Source organism: Stigmatopora argus, chromosome 15, assembly GCF_051989625.1.
Source record: "Stigmatopora argus isolate UIUO_Sarg chromosome 15, RoL_Sarg_1.0, whole genome shotgun sequence".
NCBI classification, from domain to species: Eukaryota; Metazoa; Chordata; class Actinopteri; order Syngnathiformes; family Syngnathidae; genus Stigmatopora; species Stigmatopora argus.
Genome location: NC_135401.1, coordinates 2387104 through 2401040, shown reverse-complemented (window position 1 = coordinate 2401040; position 13937 = coordinate 2387104). Strand labels below are relative to the sequence as shown.

The following is a 13937-nucleotide window of genomic DNA, read 5'->3' as shown; positions in this document are numbered from 1 at the left end:
GTAAGAGAATATTTGCCATAAAAAGGCTAAACACGCGTATTAAATTATAATGTCTATAAATAATTTATCGACTATCAGAAAAGTTCATTAATCTATTATTTTTTGCAGCATTGTTGGTTAATATTTAAAAAAGCTAATTATTAAAGTAAACTCTGGTTCTCCCATTAAACTGAATACGTATGAAAAAAAATGAAAAAAAAAGAAAATAAAAAAATAAAAAAAGCACATTATTAAAGTAAAATCATGTTCTTCCATTAAACTGAATACGTATGGAAAAAAATCAAATGAGTTTAAAAAAAAAAAGTTTGTCCCCGTAGTCGCTTGTGACGTGCGCGTGCGGCCGCGGCGCGTGCACGAGCCCGCAGCTCGCGTCACCATGGAAGCGCTCAGTTTGCGACCCGGATACGCCATTTTGCTTCCCGGTGCTCCCGTGTGTGTGTGCGTGCGTGCGCGCGCGTGTGCACATGCGTGCGTGTGCGCGCGTGTGTATGTAGTGTGTGAGCGTGGGCGCCCGATGGTGAAAATACCTCCGTAGCTTCCCAACGTTCGAATCCTCCATCGAAAAAAACCCCAAGCAAAATGTTAGCGTTCTGACCAAAACCGGCCATCTCGGGATTCGAACACCTGAAAATCCAGAGCAGATCGCCTTTAACAGTCTCCACCAACGCCGTCGAAGTCAAAGTAAGGACCCCCAGACCCCCTTTCGGACTGTTTTCTTATTGTCGTTCCTCAACTTTGCTAGCAGGCAACATTATTTCGCCGAAGGAGCCAGCTAGCTTATTACCATGTAAGTAACGTTATAACGACGTTATGACGACTGGAGTTTTCTGGTCTTTTCTTTACCGTGTGCTCGTTACAAGTCCAGCGAAGTGCGTGGGTTGTTTCGGTCGACATTTATTTCACTTCAGTCGCCGGTATTTTACATTTGATGGCAATTGTGTACATTTGGTGAACAGCCACAAGTGGTTGGATAACCAAGTATAAAGTGCACCACCTTAACCTATCAACATGCTAGTTTACTTAATTCCTTTTTAAAATAATGTATTTATTTTAAGATGCATGTATGTCCAAATCCTAAATACGAATAATGATCTACATTAATTTGCTGTGTAGTATTTTATTTTATATTTTTAATCTGGGTACTTTATTTCATATTGTCAGGCTAATGGGGGCCATTTTTCTATAAATGTATACACAATAATAGAAAATTATGAGTGCCCTGCGACTGACTGGCGACCAGTCTAGGGTGTAGTAAACGAATGACTATCGACTATTGTAACTCAAAACTCAATAAAAATCAAATCAATGGATTTACCGTATTTTCTCGCATATAAGCCGTATTTGTCGCTAAAAAAATGACTAGTCAATCGAGGGTACGGCTTATACGCGCACAAATTCAACTTGACATGCACGAAACGCCGTAACGCAAGACAATACGGTCATTTATTTCAAAATAGAAAAAACAAAAAACAGATAAAACGCTAAAGAAAATTAATTTTGACGTCTATGAATGAAATTCAAGGAAAAAATAAACTGTATCTTGCATTAAAGGTGAAAAAACTCACTTACTTGTGCCTGCCATTGTTCGCTCAGGGCGCCGCTATCTTACCGAGACCGCTACGGACACACTTCCTGGTTGTACTGCTCACATGACTTCCTTTTTGAATATAACCTGGTATAGAACCAAATAATGACAAGTAACACATTTGTACTCCCTATTAAAACCATGAATATGGAGGTGAAAATTGTGAATCAGGGGGCGGCTTATACGAGAGAAATTGTCAAATTCAGCCATTTTTAAGGGTGCGGCTTATACGCGGGTGCGTCTTATACGCGAGAAAATACGGTATGTATTTCCTGGCCGTGAACGCTTATCCAACAAATCCAAACTTTTGTTTTTCATGATTATTATTTTTTTTATCTCTAGTTTAATGGCTCCCCATCATCGGCCAATCGGGAAGGAGGATTCTACTCATCTCCATGAGGTGGCGCTCGATTCTTCTCGCATTTAACCAGATTCGCCGTCTTCCCAACGATGATTGTTGGACTAGTCTCCCAGGAGTTATACCAACAACTTCTGGACCCCACCAATTATCAAAACCGCACAGACGGCGTGGAAGACCTCAAGCGGACCCTCTCGGAAGTGGACTTGAACCCGATCCCTCCCGAGAGTATCCAAGACTTCCTCCATCTTCTGACCAGACTTCTGGACGACAGTAATTTTAAAGTATTCTACGGCACCTTGCAAGTTTTAAACATCCTCGTTCGACGATTGGACGCGGGTGTTCAGGACTACGTTAAACAGATCGTTTTCCTTAGCGCCAAAGCCCTGGGCGACACCCGGACAATCGCCAGGAACGAGTACATGGACACGTTTCGTCTGGTGATGAAAACCGTGTCCCCGCAACAGGTTTTGGATCTTATTATCTGTAACCTGAAACACAAAAACTCCAGAGTTCGGGAAGACGTCCTTCACATCATTATCGCGGCGATGCTAATTTACCCAAGGAAAGAGTTTGACATACCCAAACTTTGTCTGGAAGTCGCCCCAAATCTGGCGGACGGAAAAAGGAAGGTCCGGCACGCCGCTTTGGAGCTTTTTGCGCTTTTTGACTCCTGTCTGGATTCGGGGAAAAAGCAGCCAATCGCCAAAGCCCTGGACGCGGTCCGGATCGGCGAGGACCTGGACGGTCTGGTGGCGGCCGTGCTGGCCAGACAAGCCAGGTGCGTTCTCCCGAGACTTTCACCAGAGGGCGTGGTAGAGTACGGTCTGGCGGTGGGCAAAACCGGGACGCGCTGGTCCCCGCGGGATGGTTTTTCGGGGGCGGATCTGGACTGGGTGATGAACGGCGGGCGGGGGGGCAGTGCCAGGAGTCTACGGACCGAGCCGGACGGCGAGCGGCTGCACGGCTACGGTAGCTTGGGTTCCCTGGCCGATTCCGGGCTTCGCTCGCAGAGGAGGATCGTCAGCGCGGGGAAGGGAAAGAATAAACTACCGTGGGAGACGCTGGGCTGTTCGGCCAATGAAAACGATCGGTGCCGATCCCTCAACGGAAAGTCTTCGGAACGGGTAAGCTCCACCACGTCTGGTTATTAAACATTCAATAATGAAGAGAAATTCATCTTTGCAAAATTGCTGTCCTCGCAATTGCCTCGTTCAAGCTAGCATCGGGCGGATGAGTGGTTAGCGCATCGGCCTGACGGCTCAGGGGTTCTGGGTTCAAATCCAGGTCAGTCCAGCTGTGTGGAGTTTGAAATGTTCAACCCTGGGCTTGTGTGGGTTTTCTCTGGGTACTCCCACATTCCAAAAAACATGTATGCTAGGCTAATTGGACACTCAATTGCCCCTTGCTGTGATTGGTTGTCCTCTGTCGCCCCCCTAGGATAGGGTGTACAAGGTCAGCTGGGATAGGCTCCAGCACCCCCCGCGACCTTCATGAGGATAAAGGGGTTTAAATAATGAATGAATGAAAAGTTAGCATTGTATCATATCAAATTTGAAATGTTTACCTTTTGACAATTCAATGGATACAATTTCATTTTGTCTCATTTCTCATTTTCTGAACCCCTTTATCCTCACTAGGGTCGTGGGGGGTGCTGGAGCCTATCCCAGCTGACCTCGGCTAACCTATCCCAAGGCACAAGGAGACAAAGGACAACCAATCATAGCATGGGGCAATTGAGAATGTCCAATCGGCCTAGCATGCATGTTTTTTGGAACGTGGGAGGAAACCGGAGTACCCAGAGAAAACCCACACAAGCCCTGGGCAGAACATGCAAACTGCGCTAACAGTTCCATTATCAAATACATTTACGGATTTATTTTCAGAGCTGCTAATTGACGCCATTCTGTTCTAGTTCAAGTGTTTACATGGGTTTGTGGACTCCAGTGCGTTTCCCAGCAACCCCCGTTTCAGCTGAGCACCTCTTACGGGTGCGCGTACTTACGAGCTTGATTGCTGGTCCAATTTAGTCATCTCGCAAGGTTAAAGATTCAAAAGAAGACTTGTTTGCTATTCGAAATGTAATAGCTGACAGAATAAAAATAAATACTCTGTAGTCTTTCGTCGTTTAAACGATGGTATCGTGGGCGGAAAAATCTTACTCTGTCTTCAAATTTAAGGTTTTCTTGGGTGGCAAATAGACAAGGATTCTGGCAGTTTAGAAAAAAAAGGGTCGTTATAAAACTTTGAAATTTTTCAATTGTCGCGGCCATGTTTGGTGTACATTAACCGCGATATTCGAGGGATTACTGTATCATGATCTCCACGTTTTTTGATAGAATTAGAACAAATTGCCATTTATCTGTTGGAATAATTGCCAAACTTTGTTGTCTTCCAACAGGCCACGAGCGATGAAATGATTTCGCCCTCCAGAAAGTTAAGTCCCGAGACCTACATCCCAACTTTTAGTAAGTGCCAATCCGAATCCGTCTATCTTTCACACTCTCGTTACGCCATAGTGACAAGAACGGTTAAAACGCTTGGAATCGGATTAGCTTGTGAGTGTGGTTCTTGGGAGAACCGATCCGAAAACCTGGTCCAAACTGGCTAAATGTAGGATGCTAATTTATTTTCTCTGAATAGAAGACAATATTGCTAATTATACCAAGTCGGGTTAACTTGCCAATGAACTATTCTGCATTCATGGGAATTAAAAATGGATCGTTTGTGTCCAGGTTCTGCAGAACCACAGACTCCCCAAACCTCCAGGAGGAGGATCGCTCCGGCTCGGATCCGAAGAAGCGGCAGCCTCAATTTGGACCCCGACGTCTTCAAAACGACAAACTTTACCGACCCGGATAGTGGTAAGAACTCGCAATTGCTGTACTCAATTGGTTAAATGAGAGCCAAAATGGCGGCCATGAAACTTACATTTGCTTTCTATCTATGGCACCATTCAACACAATGTCATTCAAACCAATGAAATCATGCAAAAAAAGTCACATTAAATCCTCAGGACAGTTAAGGACGGAAACAATTAAAAGATAAAAACCCCTAAAAAGTATAATAAAATCATATAAACAATAGCATTTTTAGCCTTGATTTAAATGGAGCTTCGGGTGCAAAAGGAGCATCGTAAGTGAGTGCTCCTTCACCCCGTGTGCTTTTTAACGGGTCTCCATTTGTCACAGGGGCAAACAAATCAAGAATGTATTTTTTGCTCCAAGGTCATCAAGTGTTTTGTAGAGCAGCACTAAAATTTTATGGTCCATCCTTTGACTCACAAGAAGCAGTTTAATAGGTTCCAGTTTCTTAAGTGTTTTTTTAAGAGATTCTGGCAGTTATAGACGTCTTTGGCAAAGGAAATCGTTTTTTTTTGGTAACAGGGTCACTATGACATGTTATATTTACCTGGTTTCCTAGATTTAACGTTTGCGCAATTACACAGAATTCCTAATGAAATGTCGTAACCATGGAGATAAAAGACAATGATGGTATAAAAAGCATCTAAAGCTTAAATCATTTTGCTCATCATATAAATGATGTAGACGGAAGATGTCGAGTCGTTTGGTAAATCGATATCGCAAAGGTATGTTTATGATATCATAAATTGGCTCGCATTATTGAATTGACAGAGAAGACAGTGACAAAAAATATATGTATATTATATGTATTTATATATATTTATTTATATACATTTATTAATTTATTTATATATTTATTTACTGATCTATTTATATATTTTTATTTGTTATTTGTATATATATATTTATTTATATGTATTTATATATATTTATTTATATACATTTATTAATTTATTTATATATTTATTTACTGATCTATTTATATATTTTTATTTTTTATTTGTATATATATATTTATTTATCTGTATTTATATATATTTATTTATATACATTTAATAATTTATTTATATATTTATTTACTGATCTATTTATATATTTTTATTTAGTTTTTTTATGTCTAAAATGTCTTTTGCTGTGTCTGTATTCTCACCCTCTTGCTACTGTGACAATGCAATTTCCCGAATAGGGCATGAATAAAGTTATCTAATCTAATCTAAAGTAATCTAAATTTGTGGATTTCATGGCACTACTACTACAAATCTGCACTACATTTTGACGGAAAAAGCCCTTGGCTTTTTTTTTTTTCTTCAAAACTCAATAAATCTTTTAAAAACGATCAATCCTAATGACCCATTCCACTAGATGGAAACTACCATATCAAAACATCAACTTTGTATTTTTATAGCTACTTTTTTTACCCTAACGTGTTGTTGTTGTTTTTCATCGCCAGTGCTATCCAAGGGCCACTTGCTCTCGAGGAACCCCAGCGTGGAGCGCACTCTTTCCCTCCCCGCTAACCCCAGCACCACCCCCGGCTCCTTTCTCCTCCCTTCCTACCCCCTGGCCGCCCTCCCAGGAGGCACGGCGACCCCGACGCTATCCCGTCGCCACGCAGACTCCTCCCTCTCCATGTCCAACACCTGGCCCAACAAGCGAGACGCCAGCCCCCGGCGGGACGCGACCCTCAGAGGCGAGCCTCGTCTCCTCCGCCGAATCTTAAAAACCATCTGTAATAACCATATTTTCCACCTCGGCAGGAGATCCCTCCTCCAGATACTCTCCTCGGCCAATCGGCGCCTCCTTGAGGATCTCCTCGTCGGCATCGTCCTTTCGCCGAGCCTTGACCACCGGCAGGACGGCCATGTCCGTTTCCCCGGTGGTTCCTGCGGCCGAGTTTTACACCGGCGACCAGAATCCCGATCCACGCATCAATCCCCAGAACCAAAATCAAGAGAGGGACGCTCAACTAGAGGCGGAGTACTCCGACACCACCCAGGATCCTCAAGAGGACGTTCTTGACATGGAGGAGGTAATATTTACTTCCATTGACAGTCAATGGAGTCCAAAACTTGTGGACATTGGAATGATATTTTGGCCTGCTCTCATTGGCCGAACCGATTTTCCCGACAGATGTTGAACTCGCTGCGTTCGTTACGCAACAGCGCCGCTAAAAAACGAGCCAAAGTGAGTCTCGGCGGTTCAGAGGCGGACCAAGAGAGCCCGGATTCCACTCTAAGGTCCTCCTTGGGTCAAGACCTCCCTTGGTACACTTCGCCCATCCTTCCCAGTTCTACCAGTGAGAGTGGCTTCTCCAGTTTGAGTCCCACCACCTCCAGTGTCTTTGGCATCAAAAGGTGAATATCCCAAAAAATGTCAGAAGATTTGGAATTTTCTTGAAAAGCCCACTTGCATATATAGATATATAGATATATAGATATATAGATATATATAGATATATTTTACGTTGGTCCTAGTTGTGGCTTCCGCTTATGAGTTCCAACGTGGATTTTCACATTTTTATGAACTTTAAAAAATATCTATATTTTTTAAATAATTAATAAATCGCATAGTAGTGAATATGCGATAAACGAGGGATTACTGGAAATCAGGTGCAAAAATATGTGATGGAACTACTCTGACCTCAACAGTTCTGGAAGCATGACCTCCCCAAGAGTGAAACCTCGCATTCCAAGAGTGTCCTACGCAAAATTGAAGTCTTCTGTGTCCATGGACTTAAGTGCCCTTGCAGGTAAGAACCCATCGCCATTTCAATCCAATGCTCAATTATATCCATTAACACCTAGATGTCGTTCTTTCATCTTACACCTTAAAAAGGACTATCTCAGTGCGACGAACTTTCACCCGAGGTGGGCGTCGTCGGGCAGAGGGTCACTTACGCCAACGGAAAAATCCCAGGCGGCGAAGACGCGGCCGTGGCGTCTCCGCCATTGGTCAAACCGTTGTTCAGAGTTAATCAATCGACAAAAGGTGAGCCGTTGGGGATTTAAAATGGCAAGTGACTTTCTGGGCTCCAATGAGATTTCTCGTTTGGGGTTTCGAAGGATGTGGAAACAGCGGAAGTGGGATTTCGCCAACGACAGACGTGCCCGAGGGTGTCGTTGGAAGAGGTGGGTGTGGCCATTTACTATCCTTCCACAAAACAATGGGAAAATTGGGACAGTTTGACCAGAGGGTTTAGTTGGTAGTTCTGCCAGGACCGTGGAACGAATTATAGAATTTACATATAAAGTACACCTCTACTTACGGAATTTTCAAAGTCGAGAACCAATTACCGTATTTTCACGACTATACGGCGCTTCGCATTTAAAGGCGCAGTGTCAGTACTAAGTGCTATTTCTGTATTTGACACACACAAAGGACATACCATATATTACCATATATAAAGCGCACTGGATTATAAGGCGCCCTGTCTATTTTGGAGAAAATTGAAGACTAATGTGCGCCTTATAGTCGTGAAAATACGGTAATTTTGTAAGTAGAGGTACGACGGGAGCCTTTTTTGTTGTCGTTTTCAACGCCACATTTCCACAGCAGTTCAACTTATCCCTGGTAACATTATCTACCCACCACCTTCCTCCCCAGGCGTGTTTGGGTCATCGGCGTCCTCCCTTCGCTCCGATTTGACCAGGTCACTGGACCATGGTGACTCGGCGGACAAAGCTAGCGCCGATCCCTCGGGAGGCCTCCCGGTCATCTCCGGCGACCACAGAGTCCCCGACGACCCGACCTTAGATGAGGTAAGGATTTCCAAACGACAACGACCCCCTCATGTCTCTCTAGCGTCCAATCGTGGGCGACTGACACAAAGTCCACTCCACAGGAGAAAATCCGGCACCGCGTTCGACAGATGCTCTGCGATTCGCCGCACGAAGACAACGTGGAGAAAAGTAGGCATTATTTTTACTACGGAAATGGGAATTATGGATTTTCTAAAGGTGGACTTGTGTCGCAGTTCTGCATTGGAACGGCGGCACGATCCCCCCTCGCGTTGAAGACCTCACCTCGGATGGGTCGCCGATAAGCCCGAGCAGCTCGATCAGTCCACCCGGACTCCAGAGCCCCGTCAAATGCCGCACTCCCATCCATCAACCCAGCCCCCCCACGGTACCCCCCAACCCCCAAAACCTGTCCAGAATGAGGCGGGCGCCCAGTCTCAATAGAACGCGGCCCTCCCTGTCCCACAGCTCAGGTCAGTCGACTACGAAATGTCCAATTCTTGGAAGCTTTAGCTTTGATATTCACTTTGTTTCAAGTCTGATGGCGTTGTCTCAATGGTCTTTTTTTAGAAGAACTGTCTCCAGATACGCTGAACCATAAGAAAAATGTCTCCCAGCTTCCAGAACTGTCGGCCTTTTCCAAACCAGATCTGGCGCTAATGCAGAGCTTTGACCTACTAAGTTCTACAGACTGGTGAGAGCCCGGCCTTGAAAGTCAGGGCCTAAAACGCGGGTGTCAAACGCATTTGTTATTATTATCATATATGCCATTCTCTTCCTGTTCCAATTTGAAGGGACAAGAAAATCAAAGGCCTGACTCTCCTACGTTCTTTGGCTCACTTCCACGGTGACACGCTTCAGGGCAGGATTAGGGATGTCTGCCTGTCTCTCATTGAAGAGGTAACAAACAGAACGTGGAATGAACGCCTCTAGTTCCTTCATCTAGCATTTCTAAAACGACACCTACGACACACACGGTATTTTCTCGTATAAGCCGTACCCTTAAAAATGGCCTAAAAATGGTTGAATTTGACAATTTCTCTCGTATAAGCCGCCCCTGATTCACAATTTTCAACTCCATATTCATGGTTATAATAGGAAGTACAAATGTGTTACTTTGAAGGGAAAATCTTGAGAAAATTCATCGCAAGTGGTATTTCTCAGATACTTTATGAATCAAAAGCACATTAAGTGTCAATATCATAAGGAAGTTAAATTAAAAAAGGAAGTCATGTGAGCAGTACAACCAGGAAGTGTGTCCGTTTAACTACCGGTAAAAGGTAAGATGGCGGCGCCCCAAGCAAGCAATGGCAGGCAAATTTCATTCATAAAAAATATTTTTTAGAAGTGTTTTATCTGTTTATCTTTTCTTTATTTTGAAATAAATGACCGTATCGGCCACATTGTTTTGCGTTATGGCGTTTCGTCTAATTTGTGCGCATATAAGCCGCACCCTCGATTCATTTTTTTTGCGACAAATACAGCGTATATGCAAGAAAATACGGTACCTTTTTTTGTCGAATTAGGTCTGATGTCTGAATTTGTCCTCTTCTAGGTCAAGAATCTGAGGTCGGGCGTGGCCAGGGCTGCCGTGTGCACACTGGGCGACCTTTACACGCACCTGGAGAAGGCCATGGACCAAGAACTGGATGCCACCGTCAAAGCCTTGCTGCTGAAAGCGGGAGGGAAAGACGTCTTTATCCGACACGATATCGACGCCGCGTTAGACGCCATGGTGCGCCACTGCGCCCCCACGAGAGCCGCCCATGCTCTGCTTTCCGGTGGGCTCGGGTCAGTTTTTTTTTAGCCGCCCGCTTACCCCGACCGGAGATGGCAAAATAATCAATGGCATATTTCCCGCTTCCGTGTTAGGCATCGCAGCGGATTGGTTCGCAAGTGCACCGCCCAACACTTGGCCAATTTGGTGGAAAAGGTCGGAGGCGCTCGCCTCCTTTCCGGAGGGAAAGATTTAGCGGAAAAAATCATCCCTGCAGTCACAAAGCTGTCGCAAGACTCCTCGCAGGAAGCCAGGTACGAGAATCCGTCTAGATCTGGTTTTGTCGGATGAAAAAAATGAACAACCCAGCGGGCCGGATCGGACCCACGGTGGGCCACTTCCGGCCCGAGGGCCACATGTTTAATATCCCTGATCTAGCATGTCCTAGGTGCCATGTTTGCTCGGAATTTAGAACCAGTCTTGTCCAACGATCGTGTTTCGAGTCAATTAGCAGCGTTAGCCGGCTAGCATTTGGTCACGGACGTTCGCGGTCATGAATAGTAAAAGTCAGTCGTGTGAAAGTGGCGGCACGGGGGCAAAATTCGGCCCTCCAAAGAATATTTACTGCGCATCAGATTATTCCCTTTGAAAATGGTTACCGTATTTTCTGGACTATAAGTCGCACCAGCCAAAAAAATGCATAATTAAGAAGGAAAAAAAGATATACAAGTCGATCTGGAATATAAGTCGCATTTTTGGGGGAAATTTATTTGATAAAATCCAACACCAAAAACATACAGGCAATTTCAAATTAAAATAAATAAGTGTACGCTATACTAATGTTACATGACTGACATGCCTGGTAATGTCAGTAATGACCTAACATATTAAGTTTTATTCAGAGATCTCTAGCAAAAGTTGTTTTTATAAATTGCTGGCAATGTTGAAATGATCAACACACGCCTAGAGCGCCCTCTATCGGTTTGGGGTGAAAATAACATGCAAAATAATATAATAAATTGTTAATAATTTCAGACATAATTCGCACCATCGTATAAATCGCACCCTTGGCCAAACTATGAAAAAAACTGCAATTTATAATCCGAAAAATACAGTATATTTCGCAGCCCTAACATGAATACGTAAAAATGGGGGGATTGAGCAAGGGTCTTACCTCCAGATACTACGGCCGCCGAATGCTCCTGCTCCTGTCCGCCCATCCGGACTTTGAGAAGATCCTGGAAAGAACAATTTCCTCCAAATACCTGCAGACTACCAGAGACACCATCTTAACGATCAAGACCAAGGTACAACGAGCACTGTTTTTTTTTTTTTTTGCCTTCAACTCTGACCCCTGACCTACTTGTTAGGGGCTGGGCGAGATCCCTCAGGACATCCAATCCCCCAGAGGGCGACGCTCGCTTCCGGGCAGCGGTACTTTTCGAGCACTGTCTCTCACCAGAGAACCCCTCAACCAAACTGTCAGGTATACCAACGTCGCCTTTAACCCGCATTGGAATCAAGTCAATTTCACCCAAACTAATGTTTGTACTAACCTGCCAACCCATTTCATTGGCTCCACATATCTGCTACAAATACGTATAATCCCGAAATCGAGGGTTTAATCACTCGCCCTCTGCCGGCGTGGGTTATCTCCGGGTATTCCTCCTACAGTCCAAAAAACAAGCATGCAAAATGCGCGTGCGTGCGAGAACGGTCGATCGTGTCTCCATGTCATCTGCAATTGGCTAGCGACTGATTCTGGTTGTCGGCCGGAACGGGCTCCGGCACCCCGCCAGGAGGTACTCGGACGTTTCGTCGAAAGACGTTTGGTCCCTGGACGTTTGGTATAACGGATGTTTGGTAGAACGGACGTTTGGTAGAACGGACCTTTGGTCGCCGGGTTGTTCCTGTTGAAACCAGCTTTCAAAATTATAATCATGAGAGAGAGAGAGAGAGTGAGTTTAATATCTAAATATCTAATATCAAAATATCAACAGTAAACTCTGTCATAATTTGACAGCAAGCGAACCCGGCGACCAAACGTCCCTTCTACCAAACGTCCCTCCTACCAAACGTCCCTCCTACCAAACGTCCCTCCTACCAAACGTCCCTTCTACCAAACGTCCCTTCTACCAAACGTCCCTTCTACCAAACGTCCCTTCTACCAAACGTCCGGTCACGCGCCAGGACGATGAATGGCATGAGTTACATGAGAAATAGCATCGGGAATAGCATTAGTAGGCAAAGGCAAGAGTCATAATTTTTGTCTCATGTCCTTTCCAGAACGTCCAACAGTAATTACAGCAACAGATCTCAGCCACTGAACGTAGGAGACAAGAACAAGTACATAAAACACATCACGGGTCTTCTGGCCTCCAAAGATTTCAGGGAGAGAATCAAGGGAATGGACCGGCTGGTGGCCGACTGCCAGCAAAATCCCAACGTCGTCATCCACAACGTCTTCCCGGTATGGACAAACAAACCCCCCCCCCAAAAAATCTATTCAGAAAGATGGCATCATCCAACTGTTTGTTTATTTTTAGGTTTTTGATGCGCTACAGGCCAGGCTGCAGGAATCCAACCCCAAAATCAACCAGTACGCCCTGGAGTCGCTGCAGAAAATCATCCCCTTGATCAAAGACAACTTATCCCAAGTGGTCAACATTCTGATCCCGGCCATCGTAGACAATCACCTCAACTCCAAAAACAACGCCATCTACTCGGCGGCGACGAAAAGCATCAACGCTCTTATTTCCAACCTGGGTAGGAACCGCCAATGTCCCCCGATGTCGGGACGGCAGTTCCACCGTGTCCTTTCGTCTGATTGGCAGATAACGGGCTCCTCCTCCAGCCTTTTTGCACCAAAGCGCAGTTCATCAACGGCAAAGCCAAGGTGGATCTGGTGGAGAAGGTCGCAGGTAAATCCGAACGGGCTCTTCGGTTCTAGCCGGGCAGACGTCCCCAACCCCATTCTCGATATTTCTAGATCTGGTGAACGAGCTGTACCCTCGCAAGCCCCAATTGGTGGAGCAGAAGGCCCTCCCCTTGCTGTGGCATCTCCTGGGGGCGTCGGGGCACGGCGGGGGCGCCGTGCACGGCGGCGGCAGCGTGCGCGGCGCCACCGCCATCCTGTGCCGAGCCCTCTTCGCCCACATGGGGGCGGGGCTTAGCGAGCACGCCGCCGCGCAGTCGGCCGGCGTCCACAAAGGTTTGAACGAGCTTCTGAGGGGGACGGCGGCCAAAAGGTAAAAGCAGAACGGATGTACCTCAAAGTAACCCGCAAAAATAGAAAAAAAAAGATATAATAATATTTCTCAGTGATTTCAGTGGCGAAATCCTAACATCAGGTCCCAAGAATGGAAAATTCTAAACGCACAAAGAAAGCGGTATCGATTTTTTTGGTTTGTTTTCTGGCTATAAATCTGTTTGTTGTTGTTGTTGTTTCACGTGGCTGTTTTTGGCGGACTTGTGAAATGAAATTAGCGGAAGATACTTTGTATATTTGTACAGTATTCGAGTACAGTTGTGTTCCGAATAATAGCCGTTTTTTTTAAGAAGGGGTCATAAGTCGCTACTCCCAATTTTTCAACACTAAAAAAAATGTCTACCTCAGCTTCCACCGACGGCCAATCCGCAAAGACGGAAGCTCCCGATCAAAGCGGATTGGACGCCC

General features: G+C 45.1%; 1 protein-coding gene across 2 annotated transcripts; it reads left to right on the top strand.

Moving 5' to 3' along the window:
* Positions 1-384: 384 nt before the first annotated feature.
* Positions 385-13814, top strand: togaram1 (TOG array regulator of axonemal microtubules 1). 2 transcript variants are annotated; one of them, XM_077620521.1, is made up of 23 exons: positions 385-681; positions 1928-3070; positions 4345-4411; positions 4679-4807; positions 6258-6497; positions 6565-6836; positions 6938-7161; positions 7456-7556; positions 7643-7795; positions 7870-7935; positions 8411-8565; positions 8649-8715; positions 8781-9017; positions 9115-9238; positions 9339-9444; positions 10100-10335; positions 10417-10575; positions 11442-11568; positions 11632-11747; positions 12548-12731; positions 12808-13027; positions 13096-13182; positions 13251-13814. In XM_077620521.1, exons 2-23 carry the CDS (start codon positions 2036-2038, stop codon positions 13511-13513), a joined length of 4368 nt encoding a protein of 1455 aa, XP_077476647.1. In that variant the 5' UTR covers positions 385-681; positions 1928-2035; the 3' UTR covers positions 13514-13814. The 2 variants fall into 2 exon arrangements, with proteins under 2 accessions (XP_077476647.1, XP_077476646.1); XM_077620520.1 differs by having other exon boundaries at positions 385-787.
* Positions 13815-13937: the final 123 nt, after the last annotated feature.